Source organism: Thamnophis sirtalis, unplaced genomic scaffold (assembly GCF_051295495.1).
Source record: "Thamnophis sirtalis isolate CommonGarterSnake01/CBP01778 unplaced genomic scaffold, rThaSir2_p1.2 scaffold_2, whole genome shotgun sequence".
NCBI classification, from domain to species: Eukaryota; Metazoa; Chordata; class Lepidosauria; order Squamata; family Natricidae; genus Thamnophis; species Thamnophis sirtalis.
The window spans coordinates 176,020,075-176,046,364 of NW_028261382.1; the positions used below are offsets into that span (position 1 = coordinate 176,020,075).

Consider the following 26,290-nt stretch of genomic DNA (forward strand, 5'->3'; position numbering starts at 1 on the left):
TCCATCTGGACGTGTGCATCAAAAGTAAAACAATAAGGACATTCCATATCTGTAGGCACCTATTATCCCCACTGTTTATTCAAAAACCCTGCTCTCCTCCTTGACCTCAATCATAAATCCAGGTTAAACAGATACATTGCGTGGCTCTTTCTATTCCGAGACAAAGCATTGCTGAGGACAGCATCATCTTGATGTTGAAGGACATATTATTTCTTAAAATATGTACACCTTCCTCACATCTGGGCCTTGCTGTAGAGGTGCTTGGCTTTAATATCCCACTGTTGATCAGTGAAAACATTTCATGTATTTCATCTCAGAAATCCCAAAGACTCTTCTGGGAATTATTATTCTTATCCTCGGGGTGCAAGTCGTATTCTCACCGGAGGGTCAGAATGACTGGCATCAACCAGCCCCAACCATAATGGTCATCCATCCAGAAGAAGAACCAAATTATGTATTACGAGACTTAGGTTGGGAATCCTAAGCTAATATGGAAGGAAGCGCGAGGTTTTCCAATCCTCATCTTAAAAATGATAAGAAATATTTCCCTAAGATTATCCAGTATTCCAAGACTCTTAGAAAACACTTGCATCAAACCTCCTTTTGGCCTCTATAATATTCTACATTCCTAGCCATGGGTTTTTCTGCTTTTCTTTCTCTACAGGTGTATACTGTGATATAATCACATTTAGGAATGGTTAATTGGCTCCAAAGATTGAGTGCAATATACTGCCTTTTCCTTTCGCAATTAATACTGAATGGAGGGAAAGGCTTGGCAGAACAAGCACTTCTTCTGTCTTATTTCTGTAAAACAATGCTGCCAGGCAGATCCCTTTTCCCCCTCCTTTTAAGGTACTCTTTGTTGTCTAATTAGATTTCTGAATTCCCATTATATTGTTGTGAATCTGAGGTCATGAATAGATTTTCTGTTGTTGTGAAATCTGAATCACATTAGTTAATTCCTCGGAATGTTCAATGTCGAAGCTGCAAAGAGCAAATTTGGCATTGTAATCAAATAGCGCTGAGCAGAAAGAAACGTAGAAATTGCCTTGCCAAATCAGACCGAGATCCATTTAATCCGGCATTCTCTTTCCCATGGCTAGCTAGACAGAAAAGCAATCTTAAAATGTGGGACTCCACTTCGGATAGTTGGCATAGATGTGACAGAAAAATCCATCAACAAAACATACCTTTTATATCATGTCAGTTTCCTCTAGTATACCTTGCCATCTCTCTCTCTCTTTCTCGCTCAGGTTGCATACATAAAACATTTCTTACAACCTGCCAATCATAAAGGGATGTCAAGATGATGAAAATACGGCATGCTTAGAAAATAGTTTTTCTTTTTTTGATACCTTGATTCAAATTGGCTTGACCCCCATAGGTATCAGATGCACATCGCAGTAGTTGTTTTTGAGATCCAAATACGTAGGGTGTATGTGCATTTAAATTAAACATAATATATTGTAGATTTCAGTATCTTTCAGCTGCAGAGGATTAATGCCCATTACAAATGGCACATACCCTGCCTGTCTACCTATTATTAAAGTTACTAAGGGCTGTCAGATAACACTTTATATAAGAAGAATCAAAGGTTGCCAGCTACAATTATATACAGGATTTATCTGGGCAAACTTGAAGGTTTTAGTACATGAAGTGTTCTTGATGGAAAACCTCTAAACTATAAAATTGCATGGGTTCACGTTATGCAGACTTCTGAAACTATCTTGATATATATATTGCTGTTTAGTATTGCTTTAATTTCTGGTTTATGTCCTATTTTTTGTTTTGTTTTTTTGTGTGTGTCTTGCCCTCCTTTTGATCTGATATCTAATACTAACATTTTATCCACAGTGGTGGAAGCCAAACAAATGAGATAAATTGCACCATGTTCTCTTGCCAAGATAATCAAGTTTAGCTGGGAGATCAAACTGGCAGGTTTAAATTCTGCTACACATATCCTTATTTGTTCCTCTAAGGACTTGATTGTGATATCCGTGCTTGGGCTTTCCTCCAGTAATATGTAAGTCTAGCCATCCATCAAAAAAAACCAGAAACAGATACATTATCTTTTATTATGAACAACAGTATTTATTCTTGTACATGATTGTTTTTAGATCCAGTCTTTATTTAGGGAACAGGAGACCTGTACATGTAGCATTGGTCAACATAAGAGCCGAGGTGGCGCAGTGGTTAGGGTGCAGCACTGCAGGCCACTTCAGCTGACTGCTATCTGCAGTTCAGCGGTTCTAATCTCACCGGCTCAAGGTTGACTCAGCCTTCCATCCTTTCGAGGTGGGTGAAATGAGGACCCAGACTGTGGGGGCGATATGCTGACTCTGTAAACCGCTTAGAGAGGGCTGAAAGCCCTATGAAGCGGTATATAAGTCTAACTGCTATGCTCCATTTTTACCCACTCATAAACAAAATCGGAATTAGAATAGAGCTGGAAAGTACCTTGGAGGTCTTCTAGTGCAACTCTCTGCTTAAGCAGGAGATTTATCCTGATTTATGGAAGAGCCGAGGTGGCGCAGTGGTTAGAGTGCAGTACTGCAGCCACTTCAGCTGACTCCTAAGCTGCAGTTTGGCGGTTCAAATCTCACCGGCTCAAAGGTTGACTCAGCCTTCCATCCTTCCGAGGTGGGTGAAATGAGGACCCAGACTGTGGGGGCAATATGCTGACTCTGTAAACCGCTTAGAGAGGGCTGAAAGCCCTATGAAGCGGTATATAAGCCTAACTGCTATTGCTATTGCTGTTATCATTTCAGACAAGTGATTGTCCAGTCTCTTCTTAAAAACCTCAAGTGATGAAGCAACAACTTGTAAAGGCAAGCCCTTCCACTGGCTAATTGTTCTCACTGTTAGGAAGTTTCTCTTTCATTCCAGCTTGCTTCTCTCCTTGATTAATTTCCATCTATTATTTCTTGTCTTGCCTTCTGTTGCTTTGGAAAATAAGTTGACCCCCTCTTCTTTGTGGCACCGCCTCAAATACTGGAACACTGCTGTCATGTCGCCCCTAGTGATCCTGTTCTCTAAGCTAGCCATACCCATATCCTGCAATCATTCTTCATATATTTTAGTCTCCAGGCCCTTAATCATCTTAGTTGCTCTTCTCTGCACTTTTTCCAAAGTCTCAACATCTTTTTTGTAATGCGGTGACCAAAACTGGATGCCATATTCCAGATGTGGTCTTACTAAGGTTTATATAGTAGTACTCATGTTAGGTAAGCTCCCCATTGGGAGACCGAGTACGTTCAGCGAAGCGTTGTGAGAGTTGTGTTAGAGAACACACAAACCAGCATACAGAGACACTGCAGTTTAAATAGGCTTTTACTTTCGTGGAAATAGAGGTATCAGAGTCCATCAAACAGTCCAAGTCATACACGGATAATTCAGTCAGTCATCAACGTCTTTCAGTTAAGGGATAATCCAAATAACATAGTCCATAATCATACAAACAGTCTGGTACTCAAAGTTTGCTAGCAGTTGCAAAACTAACAATAGCTCACGGCACTTTCTAACAGCCAGCTTCCAAAACACTCAGATCAGATCAGATCAGCATCTAACAAACAGAGAGCTAACAGTCATTCTGGCTCCCTCTTATGGCCGATTGAGGAAAAACAGCAACCAATCACATTTTACAGTATGATTTAAAGAAACAGGTATAGCATTGTTACATGATTTATATATTGCCAACCCAACCGTTAGATTATATTCCTAACAACTCATACTTCAAGCAATTTTGATTCCATGCTTCTGCTTATGCAACCAAGGATTGTATTAGCTTTTTTGGCTGCTGCCACACATTGCTGGCTCATATTTAAGTCCACTAGGACTCCCAAAATCCCTCTGACAGTTACTGTTCTTGAGCCAGATTTCACCTAATCTGTACTTGTACCTTGGTTTGGTTTTTCCTGTCTAAAACCTTGCTTTTCTCCAGATTAAAGGTCCCTTTTTTCAATAGTGCCAATTGTTCAAGTCTGTCAAGATCCTTTTGGGTATTGAGCCTGTCTTCTGGGGTGTTGGCTATTCCTGCTAGCTTAGTGTCATCTGCAAATTTGATGAGTTCCCCCTTCTATTCCGTAATCTAAGTCATTTACGAAGATATTGAAGAGTATTCGGCCTAAGACAGAAACTTGTGGTACCCCACTGGTTCTTCCCTTCATGTAGATGAGCCAAGGTGGCACGGTGGTTAAATGCAGCACTGCAGGCTACTTCAACTGACTGCAGTTCAGCAGTTCGGCTGTTCAAATCCCACCAGGCTCAAGGTTGACTCAGCCTTCCATCCTTCCGAGGTGGGTAAAATGAGGACCCGGATTGTTGTTGGGGGCGATATGCTGACTCTGTAAACCGCTTAGAGAGGGCTGAAAGCCCTATGAAGCGGTATAGAAGTCTAACTATTGCTAGATGTAGTACCACTAAGACCTACTCATTGTGTATGGTCTGTCACCCAATTGCAAATCCATCTGGTGCTGTCTATCCCACATTTTTCTAATTTACCAAGAAGTACGTTATGGTCTACTTTGTCAAATGTCTTACTGAAATCTAAATCTACTACGTCCACAGCATTTAACTGATCCGCTTATTTAGTCACTTTGTCAAGGAATGAAATAGGATTGGTTTGGCTTGATCTGTTTTTAACAAACTTTAGTTTTAACTTCGTTTCTAAGTGTTTGCAGATCAGTTTTTTTGATTATCTTTTCCAGGATTTCCCCCAAGTGTTGATGTTAGGCTGATTAGTCTGTAGTTTACTTGATCTGGTTTTTCCCCCCTCTTTTTTGAACATGGGAACGGCATCAGCTCTTTTCCAAATTGTCTCCAGTTCTAGAAGTGCGTGTGTCAAACGTGCATTGCAGCAATCAAAGAAATATATAAAATACCGATAGCGTATTAAATTTCATGCTGTGCATTTGCCAAGGAAGATCGGATTGAATTATTTTATGTAGGAATTCTCAGTAGATAGGTGTAATGCCTTCATTAAGTCTGGGCCCAGTTCGTTATGAAAATAGCTACCTTTTCATAGATACCGGCTTTGATTTACACTTATGAAAGAATGAGAAATGTGTTTGAAATAAAATGAAATGACCACCCTGTACACCACCTTAAATTCTCACAGGAATGAGATATAAATGTAATTACCGCGAAGAGAGTCAGAATTGCTAGGCTACAGTCCATTAAGATTTATATGAAGGTTTTGTTCACAGAGTGTAGTTGTGCTAGAGCAGTGTTTCTCAACCTTGTCAACTTGAAGATGTCTGGACTTCAACTCCCAGAATTCCCCAGCCAGCATTCGCTGGCTGGGGAATTCTGGGAGTTCAAGTCCGGACATCTTCAAGTTGTCAAGGTTGAGAAACACTGAACTAGTTTTGCCGTGGTTCTATTTTGGATCTTCTCCTCTTGGCACCATTCAACTGGCTTCATTTAGACGAAAACAGGGACTGTTTCGGAATGCTCTACCTCATTCGCTGGCTGGGGAATTCTGGGAGTTGAAGTCCAGACATCTTCAAGTTGACAAGGTTGAGAAACACTGTGCTAGAGTTAAGGCTATGCTATGCCCTGCCATTCTAGGTCTGAAGTGGCAAGAATGAAGTTTTATAGATAGTTTGCCATCCAGAGATTGGATTCACACATCGGGCTAGACCATGACTTTCTAAACCATAATCAATCAAATAAATTTCAAAACCCTATGTGCTTGTTTAACCGTGCTCTGCAACTACCATGTGATAGGGTACGCATCCATTCCTGCCCCAAACCTTTGAAAGCATGCAAATTGCAAGTAATGTGCATAAATAGGTACCACTCAGTGGGAAAGTAGCAGTGTTCCGTGTGCCTTGGTGTGTATTCATGCCGTCCAAATGACTATGGAAGCATCTTTAGACAATGTTGGCTCCCTTGGAAAGGGAGATGGAGCACCGCTCCCTAAAATCAGACATGACTGGACCAGTGGTGGGTTTCAAAAAATTTTGGAACCTCTTCTGTAGGTGCGACCTGCTTTCCGGGTCCACTGATGGAACCTCTTCTAACTGGTTCGGTAGATTTGACGAACCGGTTCTACCGAATAGGTGCGAACTGGTAGGAACCCACCTCTGGACTGTACAGGAGAAACTTTTACATTTATTACATATCACAGTGTATGATAATCCAAGCCTAACAAAGCATATTATCCCTTATCGTATTGTAAAAACTCATCCCACTGGGAAGATTATTACATGAGATCAGAATTTCTAGTTATAGGAATCAGCCCTGGGTAAGTTTAGTGCAGAGCATATTGTTACTTCAAATATTCCACAGACTTTCAAATACTTGAACCGAGGTGGCACAATGGTTAGTGTGCAGTACTGCAGGCCACTTCAGCTGACTGTTATCTGCAGTTCAGCGGTTCTAATCTCACCGGCTCAAGGTTGACTCAGCCTTCCATCCTTCCGAGGTGGGTAAAATGAGGACCCAGACTGTGGGGGCGATATGCTGACTCTGTAAACCGCTTAGAGAGGGCTGAAAGCCCTATGAAGCGGTATATAAGTCTAACTGATATAAGTCTAACTGAAATGAAAATAAATAAATACTTTTTCTTGATATGCTTCTTTTAATGTTCATTGAACAAAAAAGTGAGATGTCTTAATCTGTTATGAAGGCTTATTTTACTGTGTCTGACTCAGAACAAATAGATATGGTTTTAATTAGAAAAAAAGATTCAGGTTTAAGTATGCTCAATAAAAGTGCCCATGAAATACCTGATTTATCGCTAGCTGTATTGGAAGGTAGGGGTATAAATATACAATATTAATGTTAACATTTTGCTGAAATGAAAAGCATTGATGTGTAGATGCTTGTTGGGGATATTCTTTGGTGGTTGGGATTTAGCACTAAATCTTTTTTGACCAAGAGCAAAACTGAACAATAGCATCAGGGTTATAGCCTAAAGCTGTAGGGCCAGATCTTGGCCTACATCCTCATAGTACGAAAAATAAGTGCCATGTAAAGTTGACTCAATAGTCACTGCTCCAGGGGTGGGTTAATGCCAGTTCTAACCTCTTCTATAGAAGAGGTTCCACAAATCTACAGTGCCGTTTAGAACCGGTTCCAGCTCCCTCCCCCCCCCCCCGTCCGTCCTCACATCATCATGATGAAGAGCGAGAGGAGGAATTCTGGGAGTTGAAGTCCACAAGTCTTAAAGCTGTCAAGTTTGAACACCCCTGGGGGTTTTTTTTTCTAAAGGGTTAGGGGTGCAAGGGTCTTGTAACTTGACAGTTTTAAGACTTGCGTGCTTCAATGCGAGAGTTTCTGAGCCAACATGATTGGAGGAGGAATTCTGGGAGTCGAAGTCCACAAGTCTTAAAGCTGTCAAGTTTGAACACCCCTGGGGTGTTTTTTTTTCTAAAGGGTTAGGGGTGCAAAGGTCTTGTAACTTGACAGCTTTAAGACTTGCGTGCTTCAAATGCCAGAGTTTCTGAGCCAACATTTTGGTTGCTAAGCAAGAGCGTTGTGTTAAGTGAGTTTCACCACATTTTACAAGTTGGCCACGCCCACCCGGACACATGGCCAGCAAGCCACTCCCACAAAGCAGGCCACACCTACAGAAGAGGTTCTAAAAAATTTGAAACCCACCAATCTTTTCTTAATGACCTGAAGTGATAACTCTCTGTGTAGTAGAAATGGGATGTATGTCTGTCTGTCTGTGTGTGTGTGTGTGTGTGAGAGAGAGAGAGAGAAAGAGAGAGAAAGAGAGAGAAAGAGAGGAGGGAGAGAGGGCTGTGTGTTTGACAAGCACAATACGGTGCCTCTGTCAGCAGTAGATATGGTTCTGCCACTGTGGGCTACAATCCTAACCTAATTACAAACCTAATTTTATCTGAACTGGGACATACAGTTTAATTTTCCATTTTAAACTTGCTTATTCAGACAATTGAACTTACAATTAACCTGATTTTTCCCAGGTTTGAACAAAATAAGCAAGTGCCATTAATTGAAAATTGAAACGGAGTTCAAAAAAAAAAAAAAAACGCACCAAAACTTTTCACATAGCAGTACTTACAGTTTAATGTTACATCCAGAGATAAAGGGGAGCTATAATTTAATGCTAAATTCAGACTATGATAGAAGCTTGGTGATGTTTACGCTGATTTGCGGCCCTATCTGGAGTTGCGGCCCTATCTGGACCGGGAGGCACTTCGAATGGTCACTCATGCCCTCGTCACCTCAAGGCTCGACTACTGCAATGCGCTCTACACGGGGCTGCCCCTGAAGAGTGTTCGGAGACTACAGTTGGTCCAGAATGTAGCCGCGCGAACGATATCGGGTGTACCTAGATACACCCATGTTACACCTATCCTCCACGAGCTGCACTGGCTTCCTATCGGTCTCCGGACACGCTTCAAGGTGCTGGTTATGACCTTTAAAGTCCTACATGGCCTAGGACCTGGATACCTGCGAGACCGCCTCCTGCCACATACCTCCCAACAGCCGATAAGATTTCACAGGATGGGCCTTCTCTGGGTGCCGTTGACCGGACAATGCCGGCTGGCAGCTCCTCGGAGGAGGGCCTTCTCTGTAGTTGCTCCGGCCCTGTGGAACGATCTACCCGCAGAGATCCGGACCCTTCCCACTCTCTTGGCCTTCCAAAAAGCTACTAAAACCTGGCTGTTCCGGCAGGCCTGGGGCTGTTGACCCATGAATGAGGTCCAGCCCCCCTATAAGTTGAGTGTATGATATGTTGCTTTTAAATCTGTTCTCGTCTTTTCCCTATTTTTTATTTTTTATTGTTTTATTCTTGTATTTGTAAGCCGCCCGGAGTCCTACGGGATTGGGCGGCATATAAGTTTATTAAATTACAAATTACTAATTTGCTGCAATACTGTTAAAATGGGGGGACAATTCTAAAGAGTTCATTCTTGAAAAAATACGGAAGAGCAATCTGTGTTCTTGCAAGGCCATAAATTCATAGGGCTAATTCATGGCTCACTTTTGCAAGCCAGCCTCCAGTTGTCTTTGAAGGTGTACAGTATGAATAAATATAACAGTCATACCCAGTGGATTACAAATATAAATGCAAATAATTGATGGGGCCATTTGAATAACAAATGCAGACTTCTCAGTTTCCATATGCACTGCAGTCTATTATTACAGGATGTTGATCTGTATTCTGTTTACAGTGTCTGATGGCATTCCATCTGCTGTTGTTATTCATTTGCACAGCCCCAGTGCGATGTGTGGTACATTGCCAAATAAGATAAGTTTTTAAAAAAACAGGTTCATATTCCCAAAAGTTGGCAGTCAGAACAATGGGAGTGGAGAGTTGGGGGGGGGGGGAGGGAAATGAGAGTAATTGTAACGTAGATGGTTAGGTTGTTCAGATGAAATGGTATGTGTTTCTACAAACCGCTTTCAGAAACACTCATAATGCTTGTAACACAGACGCTTTGCGTTTAATATGCTTAATAATTCCACCTATCTTTTTTCTTCTAAGTTGCAACAGATAGCTAGCTGTCTTCCCTAACTGGAAATCATGTTCATGAACCACAACAGCAGAAAAGTTCAAGGAGTTTCTCTAATCAGCCCATGCTGTAATTTTATTTTATGTCTGAGGTGTCGGTAAACAAGGCCTGCTGGAAGTTTGGTTATGATATAAGTCGCAGAAGATTGGTCAAGAAACTAACCACAATATGAGTTCTTGTCCTTGAGTGAGAAGAAAACAAGAGTGCGTTCATACAATTGTTTTTTTGGTTGTTCCCCGGCCTTGAATACTGGGCGAATCCCAGAAACTGTCCCCATGACATCTGTGCCAGAAACCAAGGCTGAATACTGTAATATGTTTTTCCCCTTATGCATGAAAAATGAACGCAGTGTTCTGCACTCTTCAGTAAGACAACCAGATCCCCAATTAAATGCTGATAGGGAAATGACATTCTCTATAGCGTCTACAGGCAGCAGATTTGCTGAAAAAGCACCGGGATAGCCTCATATTGCTGATGATTCTATCTTCCAATACATTGCTCTTACTACTTCATTTGCATTTGTATATCAGGTGTAAATATAAACATGGATATAAACGAAAGAGATGAATACAAATAGATGAGGACAGTAGGACAGGGATGTTAGGCACATTGGTGCACTTATGCACGCCCCCTTTACGGACCTCTTAGGAATGGGGCGAGGTCTACGGTAGACGGTTGAAGGTTGAAGCTGTGAGGGTTTGAGGATGTAACAACGGAGTCAGGTAGCATGGCATGACAAAACCGCACTCATCAAAATAGCGGTGATAAAATCGCGTCGCTAAAGCCGCGACGTCATCACCACACGTCATCACCGCCGCAACAACAGTGCGGCAACAGAAAGGCGCTTAAAACGGCGCTGCGGCAGAAAGCCGATTTAAATTAAGGTAAGGGTTAGGATTAGGTTTAGGGGTTTGCTTTAGGGTTAGGGTTAGGGTTAGGGTTAGGGTTAGGGTTAGGTTTAGGGTTAAGTTTAGGGTTAGGTTTAGGGTTAGGTTTAGGGTTAGGTTTAGGGTTAGGGTTAGGGTTAGGGTTAGGGTTAGGGTTAGGGTTAGGGTACTGAGTGCTTCAGAAGGCGCGGATTTGCCCTCCACAATTATGTCATCGTGGTAGGGTCACGTTTTTCCTTAGCACTTCGAACGGCGCGGATTAGCCCTTCGCGCTTATGTCTCTGCGGATAAGGGCTTCGCGGTATTGTGGTGGAACCGTCAGGTAGAGCATTCCAGGCGTTGACCACTCTGTCATATTTTCTGCAATCGAGTTTGCAGCCTTGAGTTTGTATCGATTGTTTGCCAATGTATTATTGAGGTTGAAGATGAAGAAGTCGTTGACAGGTAAGACGTTGCAACACGCATTTCTGTCGGTACGGGCTGCCTCCAACGATTGCCACACGCAGCCCAGTTAGGTGCAAATAGCAAAGCTAGGTATAGTAGCAGTAGAACTCCTTCCTCCTTCATTTGGGTAAGCCGAGATACCTGAATGTGTCTCCACCCATGGATAAGCTCTTTAAGATTCAATACATTATGCTGTTGCTTAAATGCACATAGGATTTGTTCCAAGATAAAAGTATTGCTTAGAGATGCCTTGTGGGCAGCGGGGAAGATCTCTAGGAAGAAGAAGAAGAAAGACCAGCTCTTTGAATTGTGTTTGATAAGGCAGCAACAATTAATGAGGGATTTTTCCCCCTGTCACTGAGAGCAGCCTTAAAAAAAAATCCAATCAGGGGCCAGTCTAGTTCGTTCTGCAATGATTTGAAGTTGCTTTTTTTATAGTTTTGGACTGGAATTATTTCCTAACCCTGCCTGGAAATTGAATTTGGGACTCTTTATATGCAAGGCAACTAAGCCGTAGTCCTCTCCTAAGAAAACATTTTTATTAAAAAAAATAGTTTGGTTACAATTCTAAATATTGATAGGGAATAAGTAATTGTTTTAACAACCGTAATGGGATTTACTCTGAGAAGGAGAACAGCAGACAAAGAGAGAATGACACGATAGGATACACAGTGTTCAGTGTTAGAGTTTCCATGATGTGATGAATTAAAGTTTTAAATGAGTTTATGGCCTGGTGTAGGTAAATGGGTTATTTAGGTGTTTAAGGATAGGGCATAGTTGGGACTGGCATGTTAAGGAAGGTACAATATAGTCGAATATGTAGAGAAATAAGTGGTAAGGATGACCCAAGTCACAGATTTTGCTCTGCTCTCTGACGAGGTGACTGTTGTTTTTTATTGCTCAATCTCCGCAAATTCATATTAGGAATATGACACCGTATTGTGATTGCGTTATTATTATTTTTTAATGGTTTTTGCTGTTGACCTATTTACATGAATAACATTCTGCATTAATTGGTTCCAGAAATTTAACAGGGATATCAGTTTTTTGCTTTTCTTCTGTATGCCAAATTGCTGGAATGAGCCGAAACTTTGTCAGATAACTAGAATCTGCCTGTCAAACATATTTGGAAGGACTATCTCGCCATCTTGTCTAATTTTTGAAAGCATAAAGAGAGTGAGATAACTTTTCATTAGATCTTTGATTATGCATCCAGTAGTTTTTTAAAAAAAAAATCATTCATCTGCATATGCTACTAAAACTCAGCTTTCAAATCTTTGTTCTAGCTTTGTCTTAGATAGTAAGTTATGGGCAGTGGCCATCAATAAACCTTGAATATATTTAATGAATAAACCCCATTCTTGCTGCTGCAGCAACTGTAAACCCAAACTACTTTGGAGACATTTGACTTAATAGGGACTTTCAGTTCTCATTTCTTAAATTGTTCTGCAGGTTTACTGTTTTTATGGTCATTTGGAGGTAGTAAAGTGTTGGCATTTTCTAAAATGTAAGAAGCAAGAGTGATTTGAATTTATTCAACAGAAGAAAAATTCTTACCTGCAGCTTTACATCTGGGTGGGTGGGTGGGGGAAAATCTTCCAAGTCCAATACAGGTAATCCTCAATTTGCGACCACAATTGACCCCAAAATTTCTGTTGCTAAGTGAGACATTTGTTAAGTGAATTTCGCTCCACTTTATGACCTTCCTTTCCACAGTGGTTAAGTGACTATCATGGTGGCTAAGTGAATCTGGCTTCCACATTGAGTTTGCGTGTCAGAAGGTTGCAAAAGGTGATCACATGATCCCAGGACACTGCAACTATCGTAAATATAAATATGAACCAGTTGCCAAGCATCCGAATTTTGATCACCTCACCATGGGGATACTGCACTGGTCGTAAGTGTGAAAAACTTTTTTCAATGCCGTTGTAACATTGAATGATCACTAAGGGAACTGTCGTAAGTCAAGTATCTGTACTTTGACACTGATTTGGAAATCAGTGTCAAAATACAGATACTTGACTTTCGACAGTAAGTCAAACCTCTGCCTTGCTGCTGCTTCGGCTGCCATTGAAACGGGGAAGGGGGGGCATGGTATTTGGAAGGGGAATCATTATGTGCTGGAGGAAGATTCTAGACGCTGTCCTGACCATCTCATTGCGCATGTGGAGGAAGGGAGTTTCCCGCCAAGGTTAAGTGTCCAGCATTCCACCCTGATGTTTTTTTGAAGATATCTCCCACCTGACAGTTGGGTGAATTATTATTGGACTATGGACTGGGGTGCCAAGGGGAGGGGATTGAACTATACATGATATTCTTTGCTTTCGCGCCCAATTAACCAGACTCAGCTTTGCTTCGCTACTATTAGTTTGTAATTAGAAAAATGTACACTTGATTTCAAACAAATGGAGTTGAGTGGTTTCCTTTCCTGATTAGTTTCCTTAAGAGCCAAGGTGGTGCAGTGGTTAAATGCAGCACTGCAGGCGACTTCAGCTGACTGCAGTTCTGCAGTTCGGCGGTTCTAATCTCACCGGCTCAAGGTTGACTCAGCCTTCCATCCTTCCGAGGTGGGTAAAATGAGGACCCGGATTGTTGGGGGCGATATGCTGACTCTGTAAACCGCTTAGAGAGGGCTGGAAGCCCTAGGAAGCGGTATATAAGTCTAACTGCTATTGCTATTATTAAATGAAGCAGCACCTGACAATCGTCTTTCTAGGATCCCATGCAAAAGAGAATTGTAACGACGTGACTTTTATTCATTCTGGGTTGGGGGGTGTGTGTGTGTGTTTCTGTGTGTTGCTGCTGTTAAATTTGGGGGGTTAACATTGATCCCACCAAATGTATTTTCATCCTAGACAACCATGATTAACTGCTGGTTTCTTAATGCTGTGGCAGCTGCTATCCTAGTGTCAGATATATAATCTCATTTTTGAGGTGGCTTTTCCAAGAATGGAAACAAAAAGGGGGTGGGGGGTGGGAGAGAAAGAACGCGCCTCCCCCCCCCCTCACGGGAGCTGTCTTTTCAATATTGCAAAACAGTGTGTAAGTGAATTAAGTTGGAGACGCCAAGACTAATTGCTGTAACATTTCCCAGGCGAGCTTGATTTAGCCAGCATCAGACCAGAGTCACGGTGCTGGGGGGGGGGGGGAGTTCTCAGACTGTCAAAAAAAAAAAGGATATTCACCACCTCCCCACCACTCATAATCAAGAAATTTCAGCCTCTCCAAACCGTACAGCTCTCATCTAGTAGCCCTGAAGTGTTATATAGCGTTGCTTCCATGGATCATCGGTCAACGCAGATTCCCTGGAGTAATGTAATCAGAAACCACAGATATCTCTGAATTTCATAGCCTGTCTCCTGACTGCAGCTTGCACATGAAGCCGAAAGGTAGAAACTTGTCCAAGGACTGTCCCCAAACTTCTTGTTCTGGATGTACAGAGTTGCTAAACAAACAATATTCCAATTGTGTGGATTGGTGCCAATGTCCATAGAGCAGTGTTTCTCAACCTTGGCAACTTGAAGATGTCTGGACTTCAAGTCCCAGAATTCCCCAGCCAGCATTCGCTGGCTGGGGAATTCTGGGACTTGAAGTCCAGACATCTTCAAGTTGCCAAGGTTGAGAAACACTGCCATAGAGGGTGTGATAAAGGTAAGATGATGGCCACCACAATGTGCCGAGGTGGCGCAGTGGTTAGGGTACAGCACTGCAGGCTACTTCAGCTGACTGTTATCTGCAGTTCGGCTGTTCAAATCTCACCGGCTCAGGGTTGACTCAGCCTTCCATCCTTCCGAGGTGGGTGAAATGAGGACCCGGATTGTTGTTGGGGGCAATATGCTGACTCTGTAAAAACCGCTTAGAGAGGGTTGAAAGCCCTATGAAGCGGTAGATAAGTCTAACTGCTATTGCTATTGTCGGAAGTTTGCAAACATAGATCACATGACCCAGCAATCATCATAAATGTGAATCAGTTGTCAAAACATCTGAATGGAAATCCCATGGCCACCCAACAGCATAAATTCTGGGCTCAATTGTGATCGTTAAGTCTACCTGTACTTCTAAAACGCAGCTCTGTGTTGGAAAGCAATTAAAGACCAACAACACACAAGTAATGCCAAGTAGTCTGATGAAAGAGTCACTGGGGTGTAATAAGAACAAATGAACAAGAAAGGAGAGGAGGATGGAAGGGAGAGAAAGAGAAGGAGAGATAGTAGGAAAGGAAGAGGAAGAGTGGAGGAGAGGTAAGGGAAGAAGAAAGAGGTAAGGAAAAGTGGGTGGAAAGAAGAGAAAGGAGAGGAGGGAGGGAGAAAAAAGAGAAGGAGAGAGGGTAGGAAGGGGAAGAGAGAAGGTAAGAGTAGGAGAGAGGTACGGGAAGAAAGAAGGGGAAGGAGAGGAGGTAGGAAGGAAGTAAAGAAGGAAGGGAGAGAGGAAAGAAAAGAAAGAGAAAAGAAGGTGATGTCACAATAGATGCTTGGGATGGTAAATAATACAACCCAAACTGTACTCTATAATCTCTTAAAGGGAATAACGATAGTATAAGATTGGCAAAGAAAAAGAATAACCATGTGAATGTTTACCTGGAATCGTATGTATATATGGCACATTAGAGATAAACAATATTTGGATATAAATAGCTAATTATAGAAAGGGAAAACACTAACTGCAAAGAAACCGATACGGAGCTGCCGTATGATACATGACGGAACTTCTTGTTCCTATGTTGTCTTAAGTCATGTGTTTGTTCTTGTTGATGCGTTTATGTGTGTAAAGTAAAAACTTTTTTAAAAAAGAACAAATGAACAAAATCAGCTTTTTTCTCTGTAGGAATGTTATGACCTGGGAGGAAGGAAGGTTTTTCTCCTTCTCCCACAGTCTAGTCTCCTGGATCGCATTACACCCTATTTCACCTATTTGGACTCAACGGATGTGGATGTGAATGGTTGTATCACCCGATCCTTATGTGGGCTTCCGGAGCAGTTGGCACGAGCCGTGTTTGCTTGTGAATCACACAACGCTTACAAGGCGGGCGAGCGGTTTATATTCCATCAAGCCTTGGAAGGCTTGCCAGCTCCTCATTCAGCACAGTGTGGAAGGATATCCTGTTGGACCAGTGATAATGAGGGAAATAAAATCACTTCCTCACCATCTGTTTGATTCAGGTAGAAAAGAAAAGAAAAAGGAAGTCAGCTTCCTCTGGGGTGTGAACTCTGCCCAACACCCACTCATAAATGCACACTGCGGCAGCACCAAGGAAACCATTTCTTCTAACTCCAGTTTTATGTTTGGTGCGGATCTGAAAACAGAGCACTGAAGTGCGGCTAATCGGTTTCGGGCAGCTTTTGCAAACGGGGAGTTAGGCTGCATTTTAGCCCGTGGTAGCAATCTGAGCGCCAGTCGTAAAGGTATGAAACGGAGATTGGCCCACTGAGATAGCGTCAGCTAGAAATGTCAGAGACTAAACTATACGTAGAGGATACGCTCCGCGTTTTTAACACAGAACTTCAGTCCTAAAGACATTCTGTAAATGCAGCCTCGCTTGATTTAAGCTCAGCTCCTAAGGAAGCATCTCTGTCCTGTTCTCTAAGCCACAAAGAGCAGCCGTTTGTCGTTACGTGCCTTGTGGGGTTCCTTGACTTTCCAGTCCACTCCAAAGTCCTAGGATTTCCTAGTTTGTGAAAAAAGTTTTTATTTTTTCATTTTCATACACTCACATATATATTGTGCATAGCCGGAGCCATACAACATTAAACAATAATCGCAGCAATTCCTCTTGTCAACAATACCCCAAAAAATAGAAACCCAATATACCTCTTCCACTCTCCGTACACCTCTTTCTTCCACCCCCTCCAACTTTCTATCTTCCCTCCATCATCCCCCTCTACCCTACTTCCCCTCCCCCTCTACCACTCCTCTCTCCCGATCCACTCCCTCCCTTCCTTCTCACCCTCCCTCCCATCCTCTCTCCCGTCCCTCTCTACCCATCTTTCTTCTATCCCGCTCCTCCTCCCCTTGGTGTGTTTCCACTATATGTCAATGTACTTAACTTATCCTATTTTTACAGAGAAATTAAAGAGAAACAGTATACATGTGAAGTCGCATTACATTGAAATCTAACACATCGTATATAACCTAGTGTATGTCCCTCCCTCCCCCCACCCTACCCCCCAACACCCCACCTCCCTCCCCCCCCCGACTTCCCAGAGCCCGTACACGGTATAGATTTTTAACAAACACAGTCTTAAATATATTGAGAAAAAAAGAAATTAAAAAAAAGGTGTTAATAACATCTCTACATTGATCTTAGCTTCTTCTTGCTACGCTAACTTCTAGTCCTAGGATTTCCTGATGGTTTCCCATCCAAGGACAAATCAGGGCAGATTAACTTTTTTTTAAGCTAACCAACTTTGGCTAAGCACTGCCATCTGCTGTAACTATGTACCCATTTAATTAAATTTATTGTCATGCCCTTACCCAAGGTCATTGACATATTGACAGGTACAGGCCCTTTTGTGCTAAGGACACGTTAAATTGTGTTTGTGTATGAAAGAACTAAATGCAAATAAGGAGGATTCTTTTGCTATTGTTATTTAAATTAGGAACGCAGCAGCCCTTTCAATGAACTTAAGAGCCTTTAATAAATGGCGTATAATCATAGTTTGCAACATATTACGAAGAAAGGGATGGTGGGATTTCCAACAAGGCTACTTTTAGGTCCAATCCACTGTCTTTGCAACTGGGTGGATTGATTATAAAGTGGAGTCCTTTGTTCTCCCTGAGCTTATTTGTTGCCGAAGACATTTTATTACCTGACTAGGTAAAATAATCAGTGCTAGTAAGTGTGGCTTGGCTCCCTGTTTATATACAGTAGCTTGCTCTGTTAGTATTGGTGGGGGGTGTGATTTTCTCTCTGATTGTTGCTTTGTGTACTATTTTCTGCTTGATAGTTTGTCTGGGGTTAATCCTTGCTTATCTGGGGGGGTAAGTTACTGGAAATGATGTGCTCTGGTGTTTTGTTTCCTTCTTAGCTTTTTTAATTGTCTCTTTTGAATGGTATGTAAATGTAATTTATCTCAGTGTGCAAATTGATGGCTGATTTATCTGAATGTGAATCGTCTAGAAATTCCTTCTTTTTTTGGATTGGACTGATTATTATAAAAGAAAAGGCTGAATGTTCACTTCTCACCTCTAATCCCACAAAAGCCCATTTTTGCCTAGATCACAGATACCCAATTAACACAGCACAGCTATAAAGTGTTTGCAGTGGCATTCTCGCAACACGCTTAATCTGGCTCCTGAATTAACTTATTCTGAGAGCTCACCCAATGCATTGAACCATAAACTAACAAAACATGGCTAGGTTTGCACAATGTAATAAAACCGCAAAAAAAATTAACCAGAGTTAATACTGATCAAATATATTATGTTAGGCAAGATGCTTTTATCTGAACCAGTTAAATGTATTCTGTGAACACAACAGAGCCATCTAAGACACTGGGCTTATATGGGGATTAGCTTCATTGAATTTAATAAGACTTTACCAATTCTACAGCATTCAGCCGAATATCTATGCTATGAATCAAGCTGATGTTGCTTTCACTTGACACATTTGTATCTCACATTATAACAGTGGCATTAATCCTTGGGGTAATGCTTCTGTAATGGCATGAGTCCTTGTTGGAAAAGATTGCGGCTTGTATGCAGAGTGGCAGGGGTACACTTCACTGTCAATTCCATTTGGTTCTTTTTATTATTATTAACGCCCCAAGATCCATTACTCTTGGTATAAATGAACATCTCTGACCCCATAAATTTGTTCGGCTCTTCCACCTAAAAATCTACTACTACTTATTCCACATTTTGTTTCATAGTTTTAACATTTGGGCAGCCATAGGCAAGGGTTTGCTGTCACTCTTATGCAATTATGAAGAATAAATTCTTCCAGTTATTGCAAATCACCCCAAATCTACATAATATCTAGATTTGCATTCTACTAATGTATAGCACCATGATGGCGAACTGTTGTGGCCCAGCAGGAGCCGTTGGAGCTGCCACCAGACTCCGACAGCGAGGGGCCCAATGAGTCGGCTCTGGAGGATGTGGAGGACCCTGCACAGGGTTCCGACTCCAAGCAGGGCGCAGAGAGGCTGGTTGGCCACCAGGAGGCACCTGAGCCTTGGACCAGTGGGCAGGAGACAAGGGAGAGTGAGCCGGAAGTCAGTGGTGAGTTGTTCCTGGATGCACGCCATCGAAGAGCTACTAGGCGTCAGGAACAATTACGCAATTACAGGAGGTGATTGTACTCAGCTGGTGGTCATTAGGCTTCCTCTCCAGACTATAAAAGGACTGCTTGTGCACAAACCCCTTTTGCAGAAGTCAACGCATTAACAAATGTTGGAGAACTGTGGTGTTAGCTTGGCAGGCTGGATTGCTGCCAAGGCTTGTCTGTGCTGGTTTGCTGCCAAGGACCTGTCTGTCTGTTAATAAATTCTGTAACATATCTTTGGCTCGGCGTGCTTTGGTGTGGGACAAGGGGGGTCAGAATAGTGAACCTATAGCAGGTGGCACGCAGCGCCCTCTCTATGGGCATACGAGCCATCACTCCAGTTCAGCTCTGCCGCACATGCGCGCGTGCCTCCCGCCAGCCATCTGGTCATTGGGAGTGGGACGCATGTAGGGGGCCGCGCATGTACGCATGGGAGCAGGGTACATGCGAGGCATGTGTGGGGGGGAGCCACACACGTGTTGGCCACATGCACAAGGGGCAGAGCACATGAACTGGGGACGCATGCGCATTGCATTTTGGGGTTCAAACACGCTTTGGGCTCTTGGTCCGGAAAAGATTAGCCATCAGTGGTATAGCATATCCTTCTGTCTTCAAAGATTTTATTTCTTTTAAAACACAAATATTTTATCATTCATCAATCATTAAAACATCGAAATACAATTTTTTTTGTCTTTGTGCCCCTCCCTCCCTCCACCCCCCCTACCCCCCTCCTTCCCCCCCCTGACTTCCCAGAACCCGTACACGGTATGGATTTTTAACAAACACAGTCTAAAATCTATTGAGAAAAAAGAAATTAAGAAATTAATGACATTCTACATTGACTTTAGCTTCTTCTTGCTGAACTAACTTTAAACAATTTAAATCATTTCTGATCTTAAGCATAGGCTAACTGGAGTTTCTTGGTCCCGTATTTATTTTGTATATAGTCAATCCATTTTTTCCCAGTCTCGTTTATATCTCTCATTTGAGTGATCTTTAAGATATGCCGGTATTTTAGCCATCTCGGCTAAGTTTGTAACTTTCAATGTCCATTCTTGAGTTGTAGGCAAGTCTTCCTTCTTCCAGTGTTGCACCACCAACAGTCTTGCTGCCGTTATTAGGTGCAGAATCAAGTTAGTCTCTAGAGACTAGCATATCCTTGATCTACAGATCATTTGATGTTGATTCCTTGGGATCTCTAAGAAATGAGATTGGAAAGCCTAAAGCCGGTGCCAGGGATAGCAGAGTTACTTGAAAGTAAAAGATCAGTAATGTCATTTGATAGGAAGTTATTTTTTTTTTATGACCAGCCTAAGAAATCAGCATAATGGAACAATAACAGATTGGAATTTTTCTTGACTTTAGATGCTAGAGGTTTGGCAGCTTCCCTTCCCCATCACCTTTCTCCGCTTCTGACTTCTGTTTCTGGCACTCGGTTGCTGTAATGCATAAAGTACTATAAGTGGGGATGTTTGTTTAAATCAGGTTTCAGACTTAAACAAATAGTGACAGGCTGTTCAAACAAGCTTCGGAAATAAGTCTAATCAGGATGTTTGAGAAAGCACCAAAGAGGAAAGGAAAGACCCATAAAATATTTACTCCCAAATATATGGAGCAGCAACAGCCATAAGACAGACATGGATGTTATTGTTGTCAGTGGGAACCGCAATTCTCCCATTGTGTATTTTCTGCCGATGTTTCTTACACATCGCCAGAATTCTGAGCTTCCACACTCTCTTTGGCGTCAATACAGTGCGTCTTTGGTGCACGTGTCTTCAGGCTAGGCACAAACCACAGGCTTGTGACTGCGTTTAATGGGGCACGGAGGTATCCCCAAAATATTAAAATCAATGCTGTAATGAGTTCTCACTGAAGTAGGAATCCGGGAGTTAAAGCTTTTTGTCCTCTCGCTGCGAATTCATTTGAACGTAAAATTAAGTCTGGCTCTTCTTCTTCTTCATCATCAAGCTCATCCACTTCCTGATCAGAACAAAGTGCTATAAATGAAATCACCAAGGGGAGGGAAAAGTCTGCAACAAGGGCATTGAGAAGTTCTGCACAATTTGCTTGTGCTCCTTATTGTGCATTAGGGTATCAATATTAATGATTCAGGAAAGGGATATGTAATATGAGGCATCTGTTAGCCAGATTACGCAGCAAGCCACCGGCAACAGAGCCACCGGGTGGAAGAATAGGCCGACTGGTCAAATGATTAAGAGCTATGCAGCAGTGCAGGCTGAATTAAGAAGAAGGTGACTTGCAGCATTTGGTGGATGCTTCCTTAGCACCTTGAAGAAGCAGGGTCTTCTCCAACGTTCACACAGCTGCAGCACGATCCTAACCCAGAAGAATCTGATTTAAGAAAGACCTAGCAGGTGCATATGTGTACAATCCACGCCCAGCCTTAATTGCCTTTTCCTCATCCAATCCAGATCGTGTCGATGTGGTGTGGATATCAACAAGGGGGGAAGGTATAGATAAGATGGGTTTCCATCAGTCAAACTGACTCCCGCACCACACAATAGGACGATATAGTTGTTTAGTTAGTTTAGTTTAGTTTATTTGTCTTGTATGCCGCCCACTCCCGAAGGACTCCGGGAGGCTCACAATAAACAAGGGAAGGGGGATAAATAGACAAAAACAACACTTTAAAATACGCAACATTCACAGTTTCCATGGGGCTGGATGTTTCACAAGCCCCCCCGGCCTGCTGGAGCAGCCAGGACTGGCTTTGCGGAAGGCCGGGAGGATAGTAAGGGTCCGGATCTCCACGGGGAGGTCATTCCAAAGGGCCGGAGCTGCAACAGAGAAGGCTCTCCCCCGGGGAGTCGCCAGCCGACATTGGCTGGCAGATGGAATCCGGAGGAGACCTAACCTGTGAGATCTAATCGGTCTATGGGAGGTGATCGGCAGGAGGCGGTCTCTCAGGTACCCAGGTCCGATGCCATGTAGGGCTTTATAGGTAATGACCAGCGCCTTGAAGCGGGTCCGGAGACTAATGGGTAGCCAGTGCAGCTCGCGGAGGATAGGTGTGACGTGGGTGTACCTGGGTGCACCCACAATCGCTCGCGCGGCTGCATTCTGGACTAGCTGAAGTCTTCGAACACTCTTCAAGGGCAGCCCCATGTAGAGCGCTTGTATGCTGCATCACAATTCCACAAAAGCAAGTCTAGAGAAAAGTGTTTAACTTTATACTGTCCTTGGCAGAAATCTTTTATTTAAAAATTGCTAACGAAAGATTTGCACATAGACGCTACAAACAAGGGAATGTAGGTAGTTTTGATTTCAGGTCATTTTAGGGGTATAATTAAGAGCTCATAATCCTGGTATGGGAGGTGCCTCTCCCCCCCCCCCCCAAAAAAAAACAACCAGAATACAAGCTAGCCTCCTTCTTATTTGTTCCCCCCTTTTGGGAAGATAAATTTTAAAAATTGACCGTTTCTTTATGTAAACATTTCTCCCTTCACATTTTAATTCACTCAATTTTGAATCGCGTGGCATAAGAAGGACGATGCGCCATCTTGTGTCAGCTGCTAAATGTGCCAGCGAGAACAATTGCTTGCTTAGGCATTTAGCGGAGTTGATGAAACTTGTAACAGGCTCATCTTCAAAGCAGCTGTCACTTCGAAAAGCTACTGATGTTCCTCTTGGTTAGGAGAGTGGACAGAGGAAGAGCTGTGCAGCTGAAGTGGAGAGATTTATTCTCATCGTTTGTATTTTTCACTTTGCTAGTAAGGCCCATTCTCAAAGGCTCCTTGGATTACCAAAACTCAAGATATGGGAGATAAGTTACTGGCTTTAATCCCCAAAGACAAACTTGCATGTTTGTGTCCACTTGGGTAAATATAATGATTTTTATTTTATTAATAAATATAATATAATTTTGGTGGCAACAGGAGCGCATAAGAATGTCTGGTTCCAAGAAGGCATTGTTGTTGGATAATAAGCGTGATTTGGAAAAATAGCAGATTTATATACCGCTTCATAGGCCTTTCAGGCCTCTCTAAGCGGTTTACAGAGAGTCAGCATATTGCCCCCAACAACAATCCGGGTCCTCATTTTACCCACCTCGGAAGGATGGAAGGCTGAGTCAACCCTGAGCCGGTGAGATTTGAACCGCTGAACTGCTGATCTAGCAGTCAGCCTGCAGTGCTGCACTTAACCACTGCGCCACCTTGGAGGCGATTCCAGAGAACCCGCCTGGGAGGGTGGGAGGTTTAGAAAAGCTATACAATATAGAATAATTTTTTTGGTTCAGAGAATGTGTGTGGAATAAACATTGGAAACTAGAATTAAAGCAGATTATTATGCCAGCTTCGTTGTCCAATGGAAGCATCCAAATCTAATAGAGAAATAATTCTTCTTCTTCTTCTTCTTCTTCTTCTTCTTCTTCTTCTTCTTCTTCTTCTTCTTCTTCTTCTCCTTCTCCTTCTCCTTCTCCTTCTTCTTCCTCCTCCTCCTCCTCCTCCTCCTCCTCTTCCTCTATAACCATTTGCTTGTATCCTTAAATTTTATATTGTTTCATTTGTGTCCTAGTATCATTTGATTGCTTATTAGTAACCTATGACTGTCACTAAGTGTTGTGTCTTTTTATTTTTGATGAATGTGTTTTATTCCCCTTGTGTACACTGAGAGCATATGCATCAAAGACAAATTCCTTGTGTGTCCAATCACACTTGGGCAATAAAGAATTCTGCTCTATTCTATTCTTCCTCCTCCTCCCCTTCCTCCTCCTCCTCCTCTTCTTCCTCTTCCCCATTCCAGGTATTGATACCAAGTAAGTCCCTGCAGTTTTCTTGATAAGATTTCAAAAGTGGTTTCCCTTGCCTCTTTCCTAGGGCTGGGAGCGTGTGACTGGCCCATTGGTGATCTTGGTCACCAAGATCACCAACCAGATGGCCCAAGATGCACTTACTTAAGTCAGGACTCGAATTAATGGTCTCCTGGTTTCTAGCTAGTGCCTTAACCACTAGACCAAACTGGCCCTTATTATATTGCTTGACAGTTATGAAAACCAATGGCGCAATGGCTTATGAATACCATTGCGCTCTACATGGGGCATGGGGCAGAGCCAAGGTGGCGCAGTGGTTAAAATGCAGCACTGCAGGCTACTGCTAGATCAGCAGGTCAGCGGTTCAAATCTCACCGGCTCAGGGTTGACTCAGCCTTCCATCCTTCCGAGGTGGGTAAAATGAGGACCCAGATTGTTGGGGGCAATATGCTGACTCTCTGTAAACCGCTTAGAGAGGCCTGAAAGGCCTATGAAGCGGTATATAAGTCTACTGCTATTGCTATTGGGGCAGCCTTTGAAGAGTATTCGGAGACTCCAACTCGTCCAGAATGCAGCCACGCGAGCGATTGTGGGTGCGCCTCGGTTCACCCACGTAACACCTATCCTCCGCGAGCTGCACTGGCTGCCTATTGGTCTCCGGATATGCTTCAAGGCGCTAGTCGTAACTTATAAAGCCCTTCATGGTATTGGACCTGGGTACTTGAGAGACCGCCTGCTGCCAATTACCTCCCATAGACCCGTTAGATAACACAGGGTCGGCCTCCTCCGGGTTCCGTCCACCAGCCAATGCCACCTGGCTACTACCCGGGGGAGGGCCTTCTCTGTTGCCGCTCCGGCCCTTTGGAACGAACTCCCCGCAGAGATTCGGATCCTCACCTCTCTCCAGGCCTTCCGGAAAGCCGTCAAAACCTGGCTGTGCCGGCAGGCCTGGGGTTGATGAGTTCCCCTCCCCTCTCGACTTGTGTGGTTGTATGACTCTTGTTTATTTTAATCACTTGTATTGTGTTCTATGTTCCCTTTCCCCCTTTGAGTTGTTCACCGCCCTGAGTCCCTCCCAGAAAAGGGCGGCATACAAATAAAATTAATCTAAAAAAAAAAATCTAATCTAATCTAATCTTGACTAGGAGGCAGGTGATTCTTCTGCCTCACCTGGAAGGAGTTTCTTCCACAATTGAACAGATTCCTCCTCCATGAATGAGAATGAAAGGGCGCCATATTTGATGCTTGTTTTGTGGTTTTAACGGTCGCAAATACCAACTGTGCCTGTTCATGTTTTATAGCATGTAATCTCCTATGTTTCTCATCGCTTTCCCCCTGTCCTTTTCTTTTGCACAGGACGCCTTTGTGGAGCTGTACAGCAACAACATCAGGCCTTTGTTAGATTTGTCGTGGCTGCCTCTGAAGACGATCCTTAGTCTGGCCGTGGTGGGCGCCTGCATCACCCTGGGGGCTTACCTGGGACATAAGTGACTTTTGACTTCATCCAGCTGGTGATGGGCTGATGGGAAACCTTGATTTCCGGAACTGAAAAAAGAGGAGTGTTGAAAGAAGAAAATAATATGAGGTGTTTCTTTTTCCCCCTGTCAGATAATGCTATTATTTTATGAGCCAAGTATCCTTCTATATATGTGTTTGGGTGTGTTTGGGTGTTCACAGACACATGTGTGCATATATTTATACACACACCTGCGCGCACAAGCACGCACACATATTTGTGTGTATACATAAATGCACACCCTCATACATACACATATAACAATATATATATATATATATATATATATATATATATATATATATATATATATATATATATATATATATATATATATATATATATATATATATATATATGCGCTATTACTGCCAAAGGGAATATTCATTTATTTTTTACATTGCAGAAGAGTTATTTATTTAAAGTATTTTACATTTAACCCACTATTTTCCTAAAATTCTGGAACACAAGCATTGTATATTTTTTAATGAAGATTCCAAAGATCTTCGGCTTCCTTGGAAAGTATCATTCCGCAGACTATTTTATCAGGATAGGCTGAAGAGCTGTAGGTATAGAGACATACCCGACCCTTAGGAAGAGGGATGATAAAGTGGCACAATTTTGTAGGTAAGGTTTCAGAGCCGGTGACTTAAAAAAAAGGCAACAGGATGAGAAGACAATGGTTTGGTGGTTCGGCATGGTACCTATTCAGAATGAGAAACAATGCCAAATCCAGGCCAGTAATAAGACCATATGGTTCAACCCTCTGTCCCTACAGCCGACAGCTGTTTTTGGAGAAATGCCCAGCAGAGCAACAGCTGGAAATAGTGATTCATGCAGTATTTTGTTACACGAGTGCTGTGCCATTACGTACCACAATTGGCCATCGTTATAAGGAAGCTATTTGTGGGTCCTCAA

At 42.7% G+C, this 26,290-nt stretch overlaps 1 protein-coding gene across 3 annotated transcripts in view; it reads left to right on the plus strand.

Moving 5' to 3' along the window:
- The window catches only part of BCL2 (BCL2 apoptosis regulator), a 150,506-nt gene that overhangs the window by 119,030 nt on the left and 5,186 nt on the right, over positions 1 to 26,290 (plus strand). For 2 of the 3 annotated variants that reach the window (XM_087707558.1, XM_087707559.1), the window contains one exon: positions 25,213 to 25,605. In XM_087707558.1, coding sequence (XP_087563684.1) covers positions 25,213 to 25,347 — 135 coding nt within the window. In that variant the 3' untranslated portion in view covers positions 25,348 to 25,605. Of the gene's footprint in view, positions 1 to 25,212; positions 25,606 to 26,290 lie in introns of those variants that run through there. The other variant, XR_015695698.1, reaches the window with a different exon arrangement.